Genomic DNA, 21,883 nt, shown 5'->3' with positions numbered 1-21,883 from the left:
TGGAATTGATCATGAAGCGAAGATGAGTGATTACTACTACTGTGAGATGACTGTGTTTAAAGCTTGTGATGCTCAAGAAATGTGTAAGAGCTTCAAAAAGTCTTGTGTGTTTGATGCTCTTCTACAGACTTCTGTTGTAACGGGTGCATATTTGAAATAGTTTTGCCTTTTTATCATCTGAAAGAGTCTGGTCATTCTTATCTGACCCCGACATCAACAAGGCTTTTTTTGCCCACAGGGTTTCCACTCACTGGATGCTTGGATGCCCCTTAGAGATGCTTAGACCAGACTGTCACACAACAAATACCAATGCCACATTCAAAGTCAGTTAAAGGGGACCTATTATGTCCCTTTTTACAAGATTTAAAGGGCACCTAGGTTACTCCCTTTTTCAGATTTATTATGAATCTTTTGTATCTCCAGAATGTGTCTGTAAAGTTTCAGCTTAAAACACCCATCAGATTTTTTATTATACCTTTTATAAGATTCTATTTTTTACATTTTTGCACTGGGTGGCGGTTTTACTGTACTGCGCCTTTAAGGCTAGTCCTCCCCGCCCACCGTCTCTACATGCCTTTCTACGTTCCTTAATCTCCTCCCTCGGCTGTGTCAGACAACAAACAGACATAAAGGAAGCAGATCTCACGTAGCGTTTGTGAGAAATACTACAGTAAGAACTTCACCAATTAGTATTTGATGCATGAAGTTTCAGCTCAAAATACCCCACAAATAATGTTTTATAACTTGAAAATGCCCCTTTAAAGCTTTAATACAAATTGTGGGGTGACTGTCGCTTTAAATTCAAATGAGATTGTGCTCCCAGCCTTTTTTTAAAAGAGGGTGGGGCTACAAATACCTGTGTGTCAGCATAGTGGCAGATTCATAAACATAACTAACCTCCTATGCTAATGAGGGAGAGATCATACTAATGGGCAGGGCTTTCCGGTGATGACACGTACAAAAGGAAAATGTCAATCAAAGTGTTTCTTCAGACAAGTGTGATTTATAAAAAAAAAACTAGAATCGATAATTTTTTACCAGTAGAAGCTGGTTATATTCACACAATTTTGCCACACAATTGTGTTTAAACGCCTTATAAAAGTGATTTTTGCATAATAGGCCCCCTTTAAATCCTAGATCTGATTCCCGGTTTGAAATTCAACTGATCATCTTGACCATCCCTACATGCATAAATGCACACGATTGGACGATTAGTTAGTTGTTGCAGTAATGAGTTGTTACAATACAATCTTGCACTGCTAATCTTTAAAGTTAGTTACAGTTGATTCTGATTGGCTGTTAATGTTTTTATCATTTAGCAATTTCCTTTCGTTGTGTCTTTACTTCTTGAGATGTAATTTTGGACTTTAATATTGATAGAATTTGAGAAATAAATAACAGTTCTTATATCATTATCATTTTTGATGGGAATGGAACAAATTCATCCAGGTAAAACAAATCATCTTGACCATTGGTGAATACATTCATATCCATATTTATATGCTTATTTGTCACGAGTTCTTGACTGTTTGCTGCCATCTTGTAACTGAAAAATACATGGGTTAGTGTAGGCTGCATTCAGCTGTTTTTTGTTTCTGCAAGCTTTACGTTTAATTAAATGGTTAGTAAATAATTACATATCAGATCAGTATGTAGTAAATTTGTGGAAAGTAGTCAATAGTAGTTGTAGTAGTAGTAATAAGTGGGATAGTGTACATCTAGGCAGTTGTTTTGCAACGTAAAAGCCTTCAGTTTTCCGCTTTGTGTTAGGCTGCTGCTGATTAACATGTCTGGCTTTATTCTGTGAGAAAAACAATGGATATATACATTATCTCTTATGAAGCATGATATTGAATGACTGTTTTACTTTTTATCTTTACAGCAGCCTGTGTAAGTGGTGAAGAAGAATACAGCTTTCTAGAACCCTCTGAGTCCCCCTGGGAGCTGCGGTCTTTGGCAGAGGGGGAAACTCGTTTGCCCTGTCGATTCAATGTGTCGGACAGCGAGATTAAGGTGGTGCAGGTGGTGTGGGTTCGAGAGAACAATGGAGTTGAAGAACAGATCATTACTGCTCATTTCAGTGAAGGACAGACAGGTTTGACAAAATGTTTTTACTTTGTATTTTACTTCTTCACAGATACCAAAACCTTAACATGATTGCTATCCACCTTTCACCAAAGAAATATTTCATTAGCAAAATAGAGTTTCTGCATTAAAGGGTCACACAAAATATATATATTCTGTTATTAATTACTTATCCTCGTGTCATTTTAATACCCTGAGACCTTTGTTCATCTTCAGAATGCCTTTTAAGATTCTTGGGTGAAATCTGAGCCTCCCATGTTCAGCATCTGTCCTGAGACGTCCAGAAAAGGAACCAAAAACAGAACATAGACAAACAAAGTTTTTGGATGCACAAAAGTGTTCTTGGAACTTTGTATAATTATAGTTTAACCACTAAAGTCCCACAAAATGTTTTTGAGTCCTTTTCTGGACTTTGAATGTCTCTGGATCCTTGCTGTCTATGGAGGATGAGAGAGCTCTCAGATTTCATCTAAAATATCCTAATTTGTGTTCTGAAGGTCTCAGGAGATTGAAATGACATGGGGGTGATTAACTAATAACAGAATTGAAAATTTTGGGTGAACTAACCCTTTAAGCCCGGTTTATACTTGACGTGTCCGCTAATTCACTTGAGTGCGCGCAGCGAATGTCATCATTGTGTTTGCGGAAGTTCGCTTTGGGTGCACACAACATGATTTCGGCTGCCGGAGGGAACAACATTTTTTGAGACTCGAGCGAACAGTTCACGTGGTGCTGCGTATGATTTGAGTTAAATATGAATCACTTTGAAGAGATTTTGTCTGAAACAGGTGTGCCTATACAGACATCATTATTATCCGTCCATGCGTGATCTTAGGGAGAACCAGATAAACAATAATTGTTGGCTAGAAATTGCAACAGCCGTGGGAAAGAAGGAACGTTTTTGTAAAAGTTTGGAAAACCTGAGGGATAAGTTTGTTAAAGCCAAAAGAGGCCATGGCAAAAGTGGAGACCCAGGTACACAATTACAGAAATATGTTTTTCCACCAGTCATAGGTTTTACATTGATGTATATATTACAATTTTTAATTTAAAACAAATTTATAGTTACAAAACTATAATTAGAGAACAAATTGTTTCTTTGAGAACTGGAAAGGAATGTTTGAACATATCGGTTTACAATATACTGATGCCCTGTTTTTCTAGGCCCTATTGGTGATAATGGTCAGGAATGTTAGGACCATTACTGCCTTTTAAGCATAAGAAGAGGACACAAACTAGCCAGACAGAAATGTGTGAATTGTAGAGTGGGCTAAATCTAAAAAACATCTGTATTTTTTTTTGTCAGTGTACTTTTATTGTTATTATTTTTTATGAACAAAATCAAGTGATGCATCAAAGTTTGAATTAAAAAAAATCTTGAATGGTTATAAAGATCTTAATTAACATTGAAATAATTTATAAAAATAATTAGTTTAAAAATCTTCAATAAAATTAATATCCATCTGATTTTACAGTTGGTTTCTTTAGACCACCCCCTGTCGTTTTAAAGAATATCACAACAGCGAATGCATCTAGTATAAAAGTCTCGTCTGTTTTGTGAGGTGCGCACACAGTCAGCGGAGATCCGCGAGGCAGCGTCAGGCGAAAGTATAAATCAGGCTTTACAATGCTGTACTAGTATGCTGAGCTCCGAGTAATTTCAGACATATTCTGCTAAATCGCAATGCAGTTTTAGTTCCTTGAATCTGGTCCTGTACAGAGGGTTCTTGAAAGTACCTGAATTTCAGACATATGGATTCAAGGCCTGGAAAGTACTTAAAAACAAACATAGGTCCTTTTAAAGTGCTTGAGTTAAATATGAACTGAAATTTGTTTATGGTGTTATTTCAGCAATTTTACTGTGCTTCTGTCAAAATCAGAAGTAAAAAATGAATTAAATATTTAAATTTAAATCTTGTACAAGAACTATGACAAATAAGGCCCATTTTTTATATTTCACAAACCACATTTGAATGTTACCAGTGTTGAATTTAAGAATTTTTAAAACTTTCTAGATTTTTTTTTTTTGACATTCAAACACAACAGCTTACAAATTTGGTCCAACAAACATTTACACAACAATTGACAATAAAACATGCATTAAACAAACAATAAATACAGAAGTATAGTGATAATAGATTGATACAATAATAAAAAATAAAATAAAACAATTATAAAAAGGAAACAAATAATATTCAAGTAAAAAATGCAAATAATAATAATAATAATAATAATAATAATAATAATAATAATCATAATAAATAGATTAAATAAAACCTTCAGTTTTAATCTAAATTAGTCTAATCCTTTTCAATTTGGCTATTTCTTGCAGAATTTATGTTTTAAAAATAGTCTATTTTATATTATATTTAAATATTTTATAGAATTTGTCTTCTATCTTTTGTAGGGTTCTAAATGTTTCCTTACATCCCTCATTAGATGTACAGTTGAAATCAGAATTATTAGCCCCCTTTAAAATCTTTTTTCTTTTGTAAATATTTCCCAAATGATGTTTACCACAGAGCAAGGGAATTTTCAAAGTATGTCTGATAATATTTTTCCTTCTGGAGAAAGTCTTATTTGTTTTATTTCGGCTAGAATAAAAGCAGTTTTTAATTTTTTAAAATCCATTTTAAGGTCAAAATTATTAGCCCCCTTAAGGTATATAATTTTTCGATAGTCTACAGAACAAAACCATCATTATACAATAACTTGCCTAATTACCCTAACCTGCCTAAGTTAACCTAAATAACCTAGTTACTGTAGGCCTTTAAATGTCACTTTAAGCTGTATAGAAGTGTCTTGAAAAATATCTAGAAAAATGTTATTTACTGTCATCATGGCAAAGATAAAATAAATCAGTTATTAGAAATGAGTTATTAAAACTATTATGTTCAGAAATGTGTTGAAAAAATCTTCTCTCCGTTAAACAGAAATTAGGAAAAAAAAATAAACAGGGGGGCTAATAATTCAGAGGGTTTAATAATTCTGACTTCAACTGTATACATGCAGGAGCAGCTTACTGTTTGAATTTAACTGATTGATTGAATTTTGACTGGATTTCTGATTTATTTTTTTGAACACATCTGTTTGAAACGGTCAACATTTTTGAAAATGACACTTTCAAAACATCATCATTACTCTGACTTTTTAATGTAAATATTAAGTGTGCGTGAAATGTTAAGTACAGTAAGGACTTTCATGGTGCTACATATGCTAGAGAAATTAAAAAACGGTGCCTGATTTCAAATTAATAGTGCAATAAAAAGTCCTTGAATCTGTTGTTTATGAAAGAGTGAGAACCCTGTGTACAGTTGATTTAGTTCCCGCTATTGATTCTGTACTCATCTTGTGTTCATATACACTAAACCTTAGCAGAAGTTGTTGCTTTTTTACAAAGTAATAATCTGGTAGATATTTATGCATTGCTTGCTCATTGTATGTGTCAAAGAAACTAATGTCACATGGTAGTTGTTTAATTCTTTTCTATCTCTTTCTCTCTCTCTCTTTACAGAATTTATGTCTTCACATACAGGGCGTGTGCGATTCGAGACCAACAACCCAATATCAGACTCTGCTCTGATTATCATGCGCACTCTTTCTGCAGATGAGGGCAAATACAAATGCAAAATCGCTGCCTTCCCAAGTGGAAACTTTGAGGCAGAGATATTACTCACAGTGTGGAGTAAGTACATTAATCATTTACTAACAAAACACAACAAACATGTGTCATGTGTCATGTGTCTCATGTGTTCGTACTTTGTGTAGAGGTATATTGAAAAATTGCTGTGAAATAAACTTTTAGGCAGCATGTGTTTTAACTAAATACATGCAGTGAAAAATCAATGATGAAAGAAATATGATTTCTGCAGCTGACATCATTGCAAATTCAGTTGAAGACACAATTATTAGTCCTCCTGTGAGTTTTTAGTCCTGTTTAGTGGAGGGATTTTTTTCAACACGTTTTTAAACATAATAGTTTTAAAAACTAATTTATTTTTTCTTTGCCATTATGTCAAAACATATTATCTTACTAGGTGTTTAGCAAAATACTAATAATATACTACTATTATAAAATACTATTAATGAGTTTAACTAGGTTAAGTTAGGGTATACTCACACTAGGCTATTCAAACTGTTCCCGTGCGCATTTGACCCCCATTTCCCTGTTTGCCTGACAAGTGTGAGTGCTCTGTGCCGCATCTGGGCGTGGTTCGGTTGTGCGGACCTGGCCAGGTTTCCCTGGACTTTACCTTCTCCACCAGAGCAGTTCCACACAGAATGTCCAAGTTTTTAATATTGTGGCTCTATATTCATGTTTGATGTCATTTTAAATGTGATTGGTAAAGTGGTCCTAATTACACTAATATTTTACAGATTAAAGTCGGAGTTGGAAGCAAATTAAAATTGTCTTTGACAAATAAAAATATTTATTTTCACGTGTGCTAAAAAGGCTTACACGCAATTAACCTTCATCCATGCTGTTAGTTCAGTCATAGGGCTAATAGATGGACCCTTACAGATCTGTTCAGCAAAAGATTGTATCCCAAATGACTTAAAAGAATACAATAATTCTTTAAATACAACTCTCTTGAGCTCTAAAGGGAAAAAATGCAATAGAAATTTACAGTTAAATTAATAAAAAAAATAAAAAATTTTGCCAGTCATTTTTACATTCGTTTTTCAGTTAGGGGTTAGTATTAGAGAAGCCTAATAAAAATGTTTAGTTGGACAATGCGCAGTCCCACAGTATTCTACGCTATAATTATTATAAAAATTTATTATATTCCTTATTATTAATATTATTAAAAGCTGTAAAATTGACAAAACGCAGATCGCTTTTGAATGTTTGCTTTCATTTTGACATCGCTAAAGCGCACTTTTACAGTTGTAAAAGAAACATCCCATTATGCAGCAGCATTCTCAAGTTACGACACTTAAAAATGGCTTTAAAGATGATCGGCCTGCTAAGTCAAATTTACAGTGTTAGTGAATTTGCTGCAGATCAAATTCTCACATGTGCTGCGGGTAGGCTGAATGATAATCTTTTAAAAATCTGTAATTTAGGCTATTCTGCTATTAGAATAGAAGCGTGATGACTGGAATGACTCGCTGATTTCACTATATTGCATGTGTGGACATAGTTTGACATCTTTACCTAAAAATGTTTAACATTTATATTATTTGAAGTAAAACGGGAAGAGATAAGGAGAATAAAATATCATTTAAACCACTTGTTTGCCGCTGAAGCCTTGATCCGTCTTCAATTTAAACAGTATCGTTGTATAACCGTCATTGATAAAATCAGTAAGAGTGAAACTGTGTATATTATTATTACTATAAGAAGTATATTACTGCCTTAAGTCAGTAACTTAGGCAATAATGCAAAGTGATAAATAAGTGAATAAATAGCCTAAATGAAAGGAACAAGAGGGACTAAAATCAGTCACCCAATCTAGTGCCATTCTAGGGGATTAAAATGCCCCCTCATTTATGACATCCTGGCACCGGGCATGGGTTCAAGGCAACCATGCCTAGTGTGAGTACACCCTTAGGTTAATTAGGTAAGTCATTGGACAACACTGGTTTATTTTAAAGCCAATGGGGAAAAATAAATTCGCAAAGGGGCTAATAATATTGACCATTTTATTTTTTTTCATTGTAGATTTTTTTTTTTGTTCTAGCCAAACTAAAATACGTAAGATAATAGGAAAATATAATAGGAAATGTTGTGGAAGATATGCACTGGGAAGCTTTTTGCTAGTACCATCTTCAGCATATTTTGGAACATTTTTGACATCCATACCTAGACGATTTTATCTGCCTTTGAGAAGAGATGTGTGTACTGATGTTACAGTAGATAGTCGTGACTAGTCGACGTCAATCAAAAAGCATCATGGAACATCATTAAAGCAACCCCTAGTAAAAAGTGAGTAAATTAACAGTTTTGGTTGAACTATACCTTAAATTATGCTTTTATATCTGATGCTTTGCACATTTGTGTTTACACTCACACTGTTAAACGTCAGCAACGAGCATATACTTTATGGGATTTCACTCTTGCAGTAATTTCTGTCCTGTTTAGTAAATTTGTCCCTCAACCTAAAATTTAGACAGGAACCTGACACAATAGCATAATTTTTCACAGTATCGTGTCTAAATCCAGTGAATAAACTACATAACAGGTTTTCTTTTCAATGAGATTAGATTACATGAAGATTACACAGAAATGATTATAGCCCTCAGTGATACAAGGCAAGGATAAAGTGAGCCTTTTTTTTGCTTCGCTTTTGTCAACGTCCCTTTTCACATACTGAGACAACCCGTTAACCACAAGGCTAGCCCTGCTCTGATGCATACAGATATTGTTCTCAGCATAACACACCGGTATTGTCTGAAGCAGGAGGAGGGATGATAGAGGTATTAACATGACTGCGTTCATTGTTGATGCTATTATAAGATCACATAATAGCTGCTGCTTTCACCTGCAGAAATAGTTTATGATTGGATTCAAGTAGACTGTTAGAAATGGTGACGCAAAGATTTAAAATGACATTTGATTGCTTTTTTTCTAAATCTTATATAAAGATTTTTATAAAATAACACAAACGTAGCATATTTTCCGACAGGGTTATATTAGTCATTAGATAATGCCGCTGTTTTACTTCAGAAGAGATAAGTAATCAATATTTGGTTGAATAATTCTGATTTTTAATCATTACACAAATGAAAACTTTTGTCATTTTTGATCAATTGTTATTTTCTCAAATTGTATTTATTTATTTGAAATCTGGAAAGAAATGTTAAAAATACATAAACCCATACCAAATAAATCCAGAGGAACCGTACACTGTAATGACTGTAGGGAAGGGAAACATTTGAATAATTCTGACTTCTGACTTCAACTATATATATATATATATATATATATATATATATATATATATATATATATATATATATATATATAGTTAAAGTCAGAATTATTAACCCACCTTCTTTTGTAAATATTTCCCAAATTATGTTTACCACAGAGCAAGGAAATTTTCACAGTATGTCTGATAATATTTTTTCTTCTGGAGAAAGTCTTATTTTTTTATTTCGGCTAGAATAAAAGCAGTTTTAAATTTTTTAAAAGCCATTTTAAGGTCAAAATTATTAGCCCCTTTAAGCTATATATTTTTTCGATAAACCATAGTTGTACAATAACTTGCCTAATTACCCTAACCTGCCTAGTTAACCTAATTAAACTAGTCAAGCCTTTCGCTGTCACTTTAAGCTGTATAGAAGTGTCTTGAAAAATATCTAGGAAAATATTTACTCTCATCATGGCAAAGATAAAATAAGGGGGCTAACAATTCAGTGGGGCTAATAATTCTGACTTCAACTGTATTTATGTGTGTATATATATATTGAGAAGTTGTGAAGAGTTTGACAGTTTAAATGAGAATTGACTCATCGCTTTTGATGAACAAGCCATATGCAATTAGTTTTGGCCAAACTACAGACAATTGTACTTACTGTTTGCACACATGCACCAAAGCATTTGCAATTTGCTTAAATCAAAAAGAAAAGTCACTTTGAAGTGAACAATAAGCCAAAACAATTCAGAAAATCTGTAAAAAAAGGTAAAGTAGCATAAAACTCGTGTTGTCAGGATGTTTTGATCATATAATGTTTTTGCAGCGGATATTGTTGATTTTTTTTTATAGTTTAAATTAAATTTTCACATTTAGCATTTATTATGTATTTATCATTTCTTCTCACAGCTAAACCCATTTCTTCTCTGAAATCGTTCATCCTGATTGAAGGCGAGTCGTTTCGTCCGGCTGCTTCATGCCGTGCGATGGCTAAGCCAGTTGCAGGCCTGTCCTGGGACACAGAACTGGCGGGTCAGAGTCAGAACCAAAGCTCAGATGAGACGGTCTCCTCAATCAAGTTTTCTCTCCACCCTTTCCGCGGCATGAATGGACAGAAGCTGGACTGTCTGGTCTGGCATCCATCTCAAAAAGGCCCTGAGAGGATCACCAATAAACTTATAGTATACTGTAAGTCCTGATTTCCTACATTTTTCTGTGCACATGTTTTACTTTATAGTGTACACATGACCAACCTGTATTCTTTGATCCCTATTTCCCAACAAAATAAGTTATAAGCTATCCCTTTTTACAAAAAAAGTAGCAACACAAAAGCAGGAATTCCTGAATAGGCTTTCAGCTAAAATTGCAATCAGCTTTGAATGATTGTCATTTTCTGGTAAGATTTTTCTGTTTCAAAATAAATACAGTCATGTGAAAAAATTAGGATACCCTATGAAAGCCTGGGTATTTTGTAAGCTTTTTTAATATATGGTTGTTTAATCTCAATTTTAACAATTCAAAAAGATTAATGTCACATAACTAAACAATTATAACTGAAAAACAAAAAACATTTCCAGGTATTCAGTAAATGTAATTCTAAAAAAATGCATATTCTAACTGAGGAACAAGTTAGGACACCTTACCCCTTAATAGCTAGTGTTACCCCCTTTGGCTGAAATAACTGCAGTGAGATGTTTCTTGTAGCCATCTACCGGTCTCTGACAATGGTCTGAGGAAAGTGTAGCCCACACTTTAATGCAGAATTCTTTTACCTGTGAGATGTTTGAGGGGTTTCTTGCATGCAGCTCATTTCAAGTCACCCCATAGCATTTCAATGGGATTAAGATCTAGGCTTTGACTTGGCCTTTCCAGGGCTCTCCATTTCTTAGTTTTCAGGCAGTCCTTGGTTGATTTACTGGTATGTTTTGGGTCATTGTTGTGTTGCAAAGTCCAGTTTCGTTTCAGCTTAATTTTCTCACATATTCCCCAAGCACCCTCTGATACACTGTAGAATTCATGGTTGATTCTATGATGATGAGCTGACCAGGTCCTGCTGCAGCAAAGCAACCTCAAACCATGACACTTCTACCTCCGTGCTTCACAGTTGGTATGAGGTTCTTTTCCTGGAACGCTGTCTTTGGTTTACGTGAAACATGTCGTCTGTTCTGCTGTCCGAATAATTCAGTTTTGGACTCATCTGTCCAAAGAACATTATGCCAGAAGTCCTGCTCTTTGTCAATAATCTCTTTGGCAAACTTCAGTCTGGTTTTGATGTTTTTCTTAGAAAGCAAAGGTTTCCTCCTTGCACAACTCCCATGCAAGTAAAACTTGTGCAGTCTCTTTCTGATTGTAGAGGCATGCACTTTCACATCAACAGTTTCCAGGACATGCTGTAGGTCCCATGAAGACATTTTAGGGTTTTTGCAGACCTCTTTTAGCATCTTGCGGTCTGCTCTTGTGATAAACTTAGTGGGACGACCAGACCTGGGCATGTTGGCAGTTGTTCTGAAAGCCCTCCACTTGTAGAATATATTACGGACAGTGGAATGGCTCATTTTAAAATCTTTTGAGATCTTTTTCAATCCTTTACCAGACTCGTAGGCTGCTACAATTTGTTTTTCTGAAGGCCTCAGACAGCTTTTTTTTGTTCTCACCATGGTGCTTACTCTCCCTTCAACAGTCAGAAGCACACCAAAATAAATTTCAGAGGTTGAGAAAGGGCAAGCCTCATTCTAAATGCTGAGTAGCGATTTACTAATAACGTGTGCCTGTTGTGGTTCACCTGTCTGTGATTTGAGCCATTTTAAGTGTGAAAAAAGCTGCAGTCACTCTAGAGTTATAGCATGCAAAAAGAGGCGGGATAAAACAAGATGATTAGACATTAAAAAAAGCGAGTGATTGGTCCATATTTTAAATTTCTGTACAGAGAGGTCATGTTTTGATCCGCAATCGGTCTCAGTAAAGTGGTGCAATTTCGCAGGTCAGAGTTCACCAACCTTGAACTTTGCATTGCAGCGAACTGCGAAACTTGTCGCAAGAGCTTGCGTTTCCAGTGTGTATGAATGGAAGTCTAGGAGGAGAAATGTCGTATGACCGCAGCTTAAATGTGAGGTGTCCTAACTTTTTCCTCAGTTAGATATACATTTTTGTAGAATTAAAATAAAATATTTTGTGGGTGCGAGAGAGATCTCAGGTCTGGTGGGAGCAAATTGTGGCAGGCTTCAATGAGGAGCAGTGGGTCCGAAATTTTAGGATGAGCAAACCAACATTTGATTTAATACCACTTTTCTCCTCAATGTTTCCTCTATTGTTGTTGTTTACCGCTTCGGCATCTCCACACAAGCTCTTCCTTCTACGTCATTAAACCGTAGAGAAGTACCACATTGTCACAAGTTTAATGACGTACAAAACGGAATGCCTCAATAAATCCCATCTGCCTGTTTACATGATAGTCGCATTGTCACGTATCTGATTTATATCTGAATTATTTTCACATATGAAGGAGGCCTGAAACTGATCTCTGAATATCTGAATGCATGCATTATATTCCTGTTTACACGGTCATAGAACAGATCCGATATGTGTCACATATGAGCAAATAATAAAAACTGCAAATAATAATAAATCTGTAATAAACCTAACCTAAAATTCACTCTATATTTTTCCATACCAAATACTGCAGTGTGTGCCTGCCTACTTTTATTTGTGGTTTAGTTGAATTGAATACCATAACTAGACTTTGTGTTCTGTAATAATAATAATATCGTAAGTAGTAGATACAAACAGATGGCACCCCAGACATTAAACACTGCTCTTTCTAGAGTGAGTTTCATTAAAATATATACAGGGGTTGGATATTGAAACTAAAACGTCTAGTTTTAGACCATAGTAATACATTAGTATGATGTAGACCCACATTTTGCAGCCAGTACAGCATCTATTCATCTTGGGAATGACAGATACAAGTCCTGCTCAGTGGCCAGAGGGATTTTTGAGCCATTCTTATTCCAGAATAGTGGCCAGGTCGCTATGTGATGCTGGTGGAGGAAAATGTTTCCTTACTCACTCCCCCAAAACACCCCAAAGTGTCTCATCAGTCTTGCTGTGTGAATTGGTGCATTATCATCCTGATACATGGCACCATCTTCAGGATACAACGTTTGAACCATTGGGTGCACATGGTTTCCAAAATGGTTTCCTTATAGTCCTTGGCAGTAATGCACCAATCTAGCACAAGTATTGTGATATTGCAGCCCAAACCATCACTTATCCAGCCCCGTGCTTCACTCTGGGCATGCTTCACTGAGGTGCAAATGTAATTTTGCAATGAGTTGGGCAGCTGTGGTTTTAAATTTTTTGGATACAATCCGGGTTGCAACCATTTCAGGTGTTGCAGTTTCACTGTCCAACCCCTGTATGTGTATATATAATCAATTTTAATCATATATATATATATATATACATACATACATACATACATACATACATGCACGCACGCACGCACGCACGCACGCACGCACGCACGCACGCACGCACGCACGCACGCACGCACGCACGCACGCACGCACGCACACACACACATATATATATATATATATATATATATATATATATATATATATATATATTTATATATATATATATATATATATATATTTATATATATATATATATATATATATATATATATATATATATATATATATATGATTAAAATTGATCTGTTTGTTTTATAATATTGATTTATAAATGAATCATTTTCTGCATTGTACTAAAAATTTTTGTTTTTTTATGTACCTTTTCACAACACAAACATTAGGGAGCAGAGGAAACAAACAACGCTTTGATTATTTTTTTCCTCTTTAATTAATTGTGCCGTTTCTTAAAAAAATGTTCCATTGCAAACCACTTCACAGCTTATAGCCCACACATAAACTGCCAAAGCACATTGTAATATTGTTTTTTCCTGCAGTGTAGTTCATATTCTGCTGTACCACTACTCTTATTAGTGCCACAAAAGCTTTATAAATCAGCGTCTGCATACAATTGTGAAAACCCCATTCTTGCCTACTGAAATTGTGAAATGTCAACATGATGAAAATTGTTGTTTCGTATTTTTGAATGTGACTTCCTTCAGATGTGTTATGACCTGTGCACATCTGTTTGTTTCAATAGATACTGTGACTACATTGTTTTTCTCTGATTCATCACTCACTAGAGCTAAAGTCATAGAAATATCTATGCTTTGACTGAGTGTAGAAAAGCACAGTAGCAAAGGTTCATCAGTTACTCATCTTCATAGCTTTAGAAAGTCATTTGATCTTACTTCTGTGGAAATTCAAGAGGAGGAATTCTCAAGAATATCTTGGATGTTTTGTTTTTCCATTTTTTAATTCAATTACAGTGAATTGAGTCTGAATGATTCATTCTCAAATTGAACTGATATGGTTCTGGATTCAACTTAAAGAGATAGTTCACCCGGAAATCTAAATTTTTTCAAATGTTACACTCCTTTTAATTGTTCCATACCAGTTTGATATTTTTGGTTTTGTTGAGCACTAAAGAAGATATATTAACAGACGTTGGAAACCTGTAACCATTGACTTTCATAGTAGGAACAATAGAAAAGACAGAGTTTTAATCTTGGTGTGAACTACCACTTTGATGAATCAGTGATTCTGCTTGCTGCGTCTCACTACAATGGATGATTATCAGTTACATTAGTTGGTTTCTTACTGATAGTTTTGACAGTACTGTCTTCTGCATGACTTGTGTTGTTGTCCTCACGCTGCATGACAGCCTGGTGAGACATTTTTTTGGTATTGTGTGCACATTACACAATGGTTCAGCATCAGGGGGTCAAACATAACACAATCATTTAAAATGAAAAATCGCCAGCGTCTCTGCCTGGTCTAGAAACAACATTTCACAATCACTCAAGTAGTGATACAGAAAGTAAAGTAAGATCAGGTGTAAAATAGGACTTGTTGAGCAAGTCTGTTTTTATGCCTGACAGGAGGTTTGGGATAGCCAAATCAGCCTGTAGCCCAAAACTGGACGTCCACTGAAGCTAAGCAGGGTTGGTCCTGGTATTTAAATGTGTAATCTACTGGGAAAACTAGGTATGGGGTATATGCACTACTAGTGTTTTCCCCTACCGATTAACTTCCAGTGAAAGGTTAATGTGACTATTTTCAATTTTATAAAGTCCCTTTTAAAACATTGATGTTGTAATGTAATTAAAATGTAATCAGGTAAATAGACTTAAACATTCATTTACTTCATTTACATTCACTTTGACTTCTATTTCATTGCAGACAATACAACAAATGTTATATAATGTGTTTCTCATGATTTTTATTTTTGTTGTTGTTTTGTTTTTTTGTTTTTTAAATAAACACGTATTCTAATTTTCGTTCTTTCATCATTTCAAAAAAGTTGGAACAGTAAAGCATTAACATTGTAAAGTACTGGCATTTATTTGTCAGGTATAGCAACCAAAATCCAACCTCTGATAGACGTCAAAGTGGTAACACCCATACAACGTCAAGCTGTAACATCATTAGACGTTGATGTTTAGTTGTTTTTAGGTTATGTTGGAAAGTGACCAAAATCCAACATCGAGCCAACATCTTAACCCAACGTTAAATTGCTGTCAAATACTGGCATTTATTCGTCAGGTATGGCAACCAAAATCCAAACTCAGATAGACATCATAGTGGTAACATCCATACAACATCAAGCTGTAACATCATTAGACGTTGATATTTAGTTGTTTTTAGGTTTCGTTGGAAAGTGACCAAAATCCAACGTCAAGCCAACGTCTTAAATCAAGTCATATTGCCGTCTAATACTGGCATTTATTTGTCAGGTATAGCAACCAAAATCCAACCTCTGATAGACGTCAAAGTGGTAACACCCATACAACGTCAAGCTGTAACATCATTAGACGTTGATGTTTAGTTGTTTTTAGGTTATGTTGGAAAGTGACCAAAATCCAACATCGAGCCAACATCTTAACCCAACGTTAAATTGCTGTCAAATACTGGCATTTATTCGTCAGGTATGGCAACCAAAATCCAACCTCTGATAGACGTCAAAGTGGTAACACCCATACAACGTCAAGCTGTAACATCATTAGACGTTGATGTTTAGTTGTTTTTAGGTTATGTTGGAAAGTGACCAAAATCCAACATCGAGCCAACATCTTAACCCAGCGTTAAATTGCTGTCAAATACTGGCATTTATTCGTCAGGTATGGCAACCAAAATCCAAACTCAGATAGACATCATAGTGGTAACATCCATACAACATCAAGCTGTAACATCATTAGACGTTGATATTTAGTTGTTTTTAGGTTTCGTTGGAAAGTGACCAAAATCCAACGTCAAGCCAACGTCTTAAATCAAGTCATATTGCCGTCTAATACTGGCATTTATTTGTCAGGTATAGCAACCAAAATCCAACCTCTGATAGACGTCAAAGTGGTAACACCCATACAACGTCAAGCTGTAACATCATTAGACGTTGATGTTTAGTTGTTTTTAGGTTATGTTGGAAAGTGACCAAAATCCAACATCGAGCCAACATCTTAACCCAACGTTAAATTGCTGTCAAATACTGGCATTTATTCGTCAGGTATGGCAACCAAAATCCAACCTCTGATAGACGTCAAAGTGGTAACACCCATACAACGTCAAGCTGTAACATCATTAGACGTTGATGTTTAGTTGTTTTTAGGTTACGTTGGAAAGTGACCAAAATCCAACTTCGAGCCAACATCTTAACCCAACGTTATATTGCCGTCAAATACTGGCATTTATTCGTCAGGTATGGCAACCAAAATACCTCAGATAGACATCATAGTGGTAACATCCATACAACATCAAGCTGTAACATCATTAGACGTTGATATTTAGTTGTTTTTAGGTTACGTTGGAAAGTGACCAAAATCCAACGTCAAGCCAACGTCTTAAATCAAGTCATATTGCCGTCTAATACTGGCATTTATTCGTCAGGTATGGCAACCAAAATCCAACCTCTGGTAGACGTCATAGTGGTAACATCCATACAACGTCAAGCTGTAACATCATTAGACATTGATATTTGGTTGATTTTAGGTTACGTTGGAGAGTGACCAAAATCCACTGTCTGTCCTACGTTGAACACTGACATAGGTCTGACATTGGGTTCTGACGTCAACCCGATTTTCATTTCCACCCAAAATGCAACGTCCCTACAACATTAGGGTACAACGTCAATCTGATGTTATGTTGACATCATGTGCCTGCTAGCCATTTTTATTACTTGAAATAAAATAAATGTTTCCAAAAATTAAATATATTGTTTCAGCTAGTTGGCATTTAAACTGTTTCATGTTTTCATTCAGCTTAACTTGATGTACACACTAAAATAACTGAAATAGAAATGCAAACAAATATACAGACAACCTTTTATTTAAAAGACTTGCATTTTAACAAAAAATAAATAAAAACTGTTGACCTATGACCTATAAATTTACAAATGAACGGTTATCTCAGCAATACAACACTAACACTGATCCTCATTCCTTAATTCTATAATTGTTAATTGTGATAATTCAACTCCATGCTTGCCTTACTAATGTCAACAACAAAAAGGCTTCAGTGTAATTATCGGACAAATGGGAAGTTCATCACAAGTTCAAACAAGACTAGACACACCTAATTATAATATCTTTTTAAAAGGCTTTGTTTTGTGTGTGTTTATATGTGCAGACCCTCCGAATGCATTGATATCAGGCTACAAGGACGGCTGGTTTGCTGAAATGCAAGGAGCCAGTCTGCAGTGCAGTGGTGAAGGAAATCCAAAGCCTCACCAGTTCAACTGGACGAGGTAAAAAAAGTTTGTCTGCATGTCATACACCTGTATCTCTCCATTTGTTTGTTTTTTTCATCTTCCTGACAGCCTGTCTTGTCAGTTTAGTTCTGTTTCGGTTGGCGGCTCTTTCAGCATGCCAGAGTAATCTTTAGGCGTGGGCAACAAGGTTGTGGCCCAAATTTGTGAAGGAAATCTTTAATCTAGTTGATCAGACATGCTGGTAATATTGACACTGAGTGTGTTTACATGCACATTCTTAACCCGATTATACTTAATAAATGGCAATGAATCATGTGATGATCATGTAAACGTATTATTAACCTGGCTTCCTTCATCAGAGTGAGGTTCTAAATGGATTAAGCATAAGCCGATTATCACTGCAAGGCTTTTGCCCCTATTTTCCCAAACATTTTTGGAGTTGTAAAATGAGCCTATTTCCCCCAAAAAGTGGAGTGTCTGGCTGGTATAATCACAATTTGCTACATTTTGACATGTCTACCACCAAATAAACTGATTTCTTAAATGTAGTGATATGAAAAAAGTTGGTCCCCTTACTCATTTCTGACTTTTTTGCATGTTTGTCACACTTTAATGTTTCAGATCATCAAACAAATTGAAATGTTAGTCAAAGATAACACCTTACTTTCTTTACTTTCTTTATTGTCCACAAGTGGAAACTCATCTTTGGCTTCACCACCCAACCACCTCAGCGTTCACATTACACACATAACAGAAAAAACAGGCAACACAAATGCATTCAATGTCATCACATATGTCACAATAAAAAACTCAATTTAAAACTCTATACATACTTAGAACCCAATATTTAAAATTCTAATGGCACTCGGCACAAAGGACGTTTGATACACATTTTTCTTTACTTGAGGTTGGCGAGCAACAGTCAGCACAGGGGCAAACAGATGTAAACAGGCAAATCCAGAGTCGTAGTCAAATATCAGGCGAGTGGTCAGAAGGCAGGCAGTAGACAGGAGTAAAACAAGAAAACGAGGCTAAGGTCTAACACGGCAAGGCCAAACAAGAAAAACACGTCGTAATGTTCACTGTTCAGTTCAACAAGACTCAGCAATGAGAGTGTCAAAGTGAGCCGTATATATGTGTGTGTAATCAGTCCATGAGCAGCATCAGCTGTGGGAGTGTAATCAATGGAGACTTGGAGCAGGTGTGTGTGTGTGTTTGTTGCATGACTGGGTCTTGTAGTCCCTATAATAGCAGATTTGTAGTTCTCCAGTAATCAGCATGGGCTGGATCGCTGGTGACTGTGACAACAAGTAAACACAGCATGCTGTTTTTAAATTAAGGTTTTTATTATTAAGGGAAAACAAAATCCAAAACTACATAGCCCTGTGTGAAAACATGTTTGGACAATGATCCAAAGCACAGCATCATGCTCACTTCTGAAAGGGTGAAGAAAAACATAATGAAGATTTTGGAGTGGCCAAGTAAAAGTCCTGACATGAACCCAATTGAGATGCTGTGGGATGACCTTAAAAAGGGTAAAAGTAAACACGTCATGCAGTTTTGAAATGGTGGTTTTTATTATTAAGGGAAAACAAAATCCAAAACTACATAGCCCTGTGTGAAAAGTGTTTACTTCCTAAACCTAATAACTGGTTGGGCCACCCTTAGCAGCAACAACTGCAATCAAGTATTTGCATTAACTTGCAATGTGTCTGTTAAAGCGCTGTGAAGGAATTTTGGCCCAGTTATCTTTGCAGAATTGTTGTGATTCATGCACATTGGAGACTTTTGGAGCATGAACCGGCTTTTTAAAGTCATCCCACAGCATCTCAATTGGATTCAGGTCAGGACTTTTACTAGGCCACTCCAAAGTCTTCATTATGTTTTTGGTATTTTTCAGCCTTTTAGAAGTGGACTTGTTGCTGTGCTTTGGATCATTGTCCAAACATGTTTTCACACAGGACTATGTAGTTTTGGATTTTGTTTTCCCTTAATTATAAAACCTTAATTTAAAAACAGCATGATGTTTACTTGTGTTATTTTTGACTAATATTTAGATTTTTTTGATGTTCTGAAGCATTAAATTGTGACAAATATGCAAAAAAAAAAAAAAATACATCAGTAAGAGTGCAAACACTTTTTTTTAGACCACTGTATTATTTGGAGTGTAACAGTTCACAAATTCCATTGTTTGTTTGTAAATAACACAGTGGTGTAATGGTTTGGTACCATTTTTGGTACAGGAAAAAAAAGATTTTCCTTGAATTTTACACATTTTTTACATTTATTAAAACTATGATCATAACGCAAGCTTTTCTTTACATTGAACAATGATGCAGCTATACTGTACCAGTCTTCTAGAGTGTCTACCTAGCAGCATATAAAACAAAAACAGCTCCTTATCGGGCCGTCAGTGAGTGTCTGTCACGCTAGTTTGTTTAGTGTGTTTGGTTTATGGACAGCGCAGATCTGCTTGATGTGACAATGTCGCCTGCAGTGGAAAACACCCTCTGGCTATAGGGACAGAGGTTCAGGCAGAGCCAGGAATTATGGTCTGCCTGAGAGAAACCCGAATAGTGTGAAAGGGCTCAATTATGCTGAATAATTTCTTGCTGTGCCTGAACATCTGTTTGTCTTCTTTTTCTACTTCATTACGTAGTAAACATTTAGTTCAGTTGTTTATTTCAATGTTTCTTTAGAATGCCAGCAGCTTGACGATGAGGTTTCACAAGTGCTGAGCGCTCAATGATTTTTTAAATACATTTTTTTAAATGAACCGACAGTTGGAGAATGAGTTAAACGCAGCGCTGTAGCATTTTTGAAAAAGCACTGAAATAACTACTTTTGTGGACTAAGCATGTTCTTAGGTTCTGGTATCACATTAATGTAAATAACCATGTTACAATGAACTTGTTCAACACTGAGAAAAACATTCAAAAATGATACCTTGGATTTACTAGATAAGTTAAGTGGTTTTAAACCATGTTTTTGGGCTGAATTTAAAAAAACAAATTAAGTTGAACATTACTAAATTTCATTTGTTTGTTTAAATTCAACACACATAAATAGTTTGCAACAATTTAGCAGGAATCTTTTTTTCAGTGAGCGTATGCCTGACTGGAGTAGTGTGTGTTTATAGTACTTCCTTTAGGCTGCCAATATTTTACAAATATTTGTTTCTCAAATAATCGCAGCAAATTATTTGGTTTTTAATACGTACCAAAGCAAAGGTCTTGTACCAAATTGTCCAATATGAACATGTGTATCGTTACATCCCTATATATTATTTTTATGTATACTACATATTTTCATTTCATATACAGTTGAAGTCAGAATTATTAGCCCCCCTGAATTATTAGCCCCCCTGTTCATTTTTCCCCAATTTCTGTTTAACGAAGATTCGATTTTGTTCAACACATTTCTAAACATAATAGTTTTAATAACTCATCTCTAATAACTGATTTATTTTATCTTTTTTTGTTCTATTTTGTTCGATTCTGGATCGACTATTCTAAAATGGACCTACAACAACTACCCTAAACAAATTATAATTGGTACAAAAATGCAGCTTCTAGGATTCTGACTAGGCCCAGTATAAGGGAGCACAATAAACTTATTTTTTAAGTAAATGCACTAGCTTCCTGTCAGTTTTTAAATTGATTTAAAAATTCTCTTGCTAACTTACAGTGCTCAGCGTAATTGAGTACACCCCATTTTGAAAATGAATATCTTTATCCATTTCTCATTGAATATAGGCAATGTATTTTAGTGCATTTAAACAAAACAGATTTATTAAACAGATATATTTATTAAAATAATATTTTAGTCACCAAACAGATTTAGAAGTTTAAAAATTATACAATTAAATTCAAGCTAAAGATTGCAAAAATAATTACAACATTCAAAATTTAAACAAAAATTAAAAAAATGTTTGCTTCTCCTGATTTTTCTTTTTTTTTAATTTGTATTTAATATTTTTCTATAACATATAAATTTGGCTGTACTAGTTTTTGGACCGTTATCGTAAGTTATTTTGTTAGATAAGCTCCAGATTTGGCTTCAGTACTGACTAATCTAATGTATATGCACAAATATAATAT

The 21,883-nt window shown here is 35.1% G+C and overlaps 1 protein-coding gene across 2 annotated transcripts in view; it reads left to right on the top strand.

The window, feature by feature from the left end:
- nectin4a (nectin cell adhesion molecule 4a) overlaps positions 1 to 21,883 on the top strand; it is a 46,970-nt gene that overhangs the window by 9,411 nt on the left and 15,676 nt on the right. The window contains exons 2-5 of one of the 2 annotated variants that reach the window (XM_056461142.1): positions 1,886 to 2,095; positions 5,600 to 5,770; positions 9,855 to 10,133; positions 17,702 to 17,819. In XM_056461142.1, coding sequence (XP_056317117.1) covers positions 1,886 to 2,095; positions 5,600 to 5,770; positions 9,855 to 10,133; positions 17,702 to 17,819 — 778 coding nt within the window. Of the gene's footprint in view, positions 1 to 1,882; positions 2,096 to 5,599; positions 5,771 to 9,854; positions 10,134 to 17,701; positions 17,820 to 21,883 lie in introns of both variants that reach the window. The other variant, XM_056461141.1, reaches the window with a different exon arrangement.

The sequence above is a fragment of the Danio aesculapii genome, chromosome 7, assembly GCF_903798145.1.
Source record: "Danio aesculapii chromosome 7, fDanAes4.1, whole genome shotgun sequence".
NCBI classification, from domain to species: Eukaryota; Metazoa; Chordata; class Actinopteri; order Cypriniformes; family Danionidae; genus Danio; species Danio aesculapii.
The sequence above is the reverse complement of the archived record's forward strand: the minus strand, read 5'-3'. Positions and strand labels throughout refer to the sequence as shown.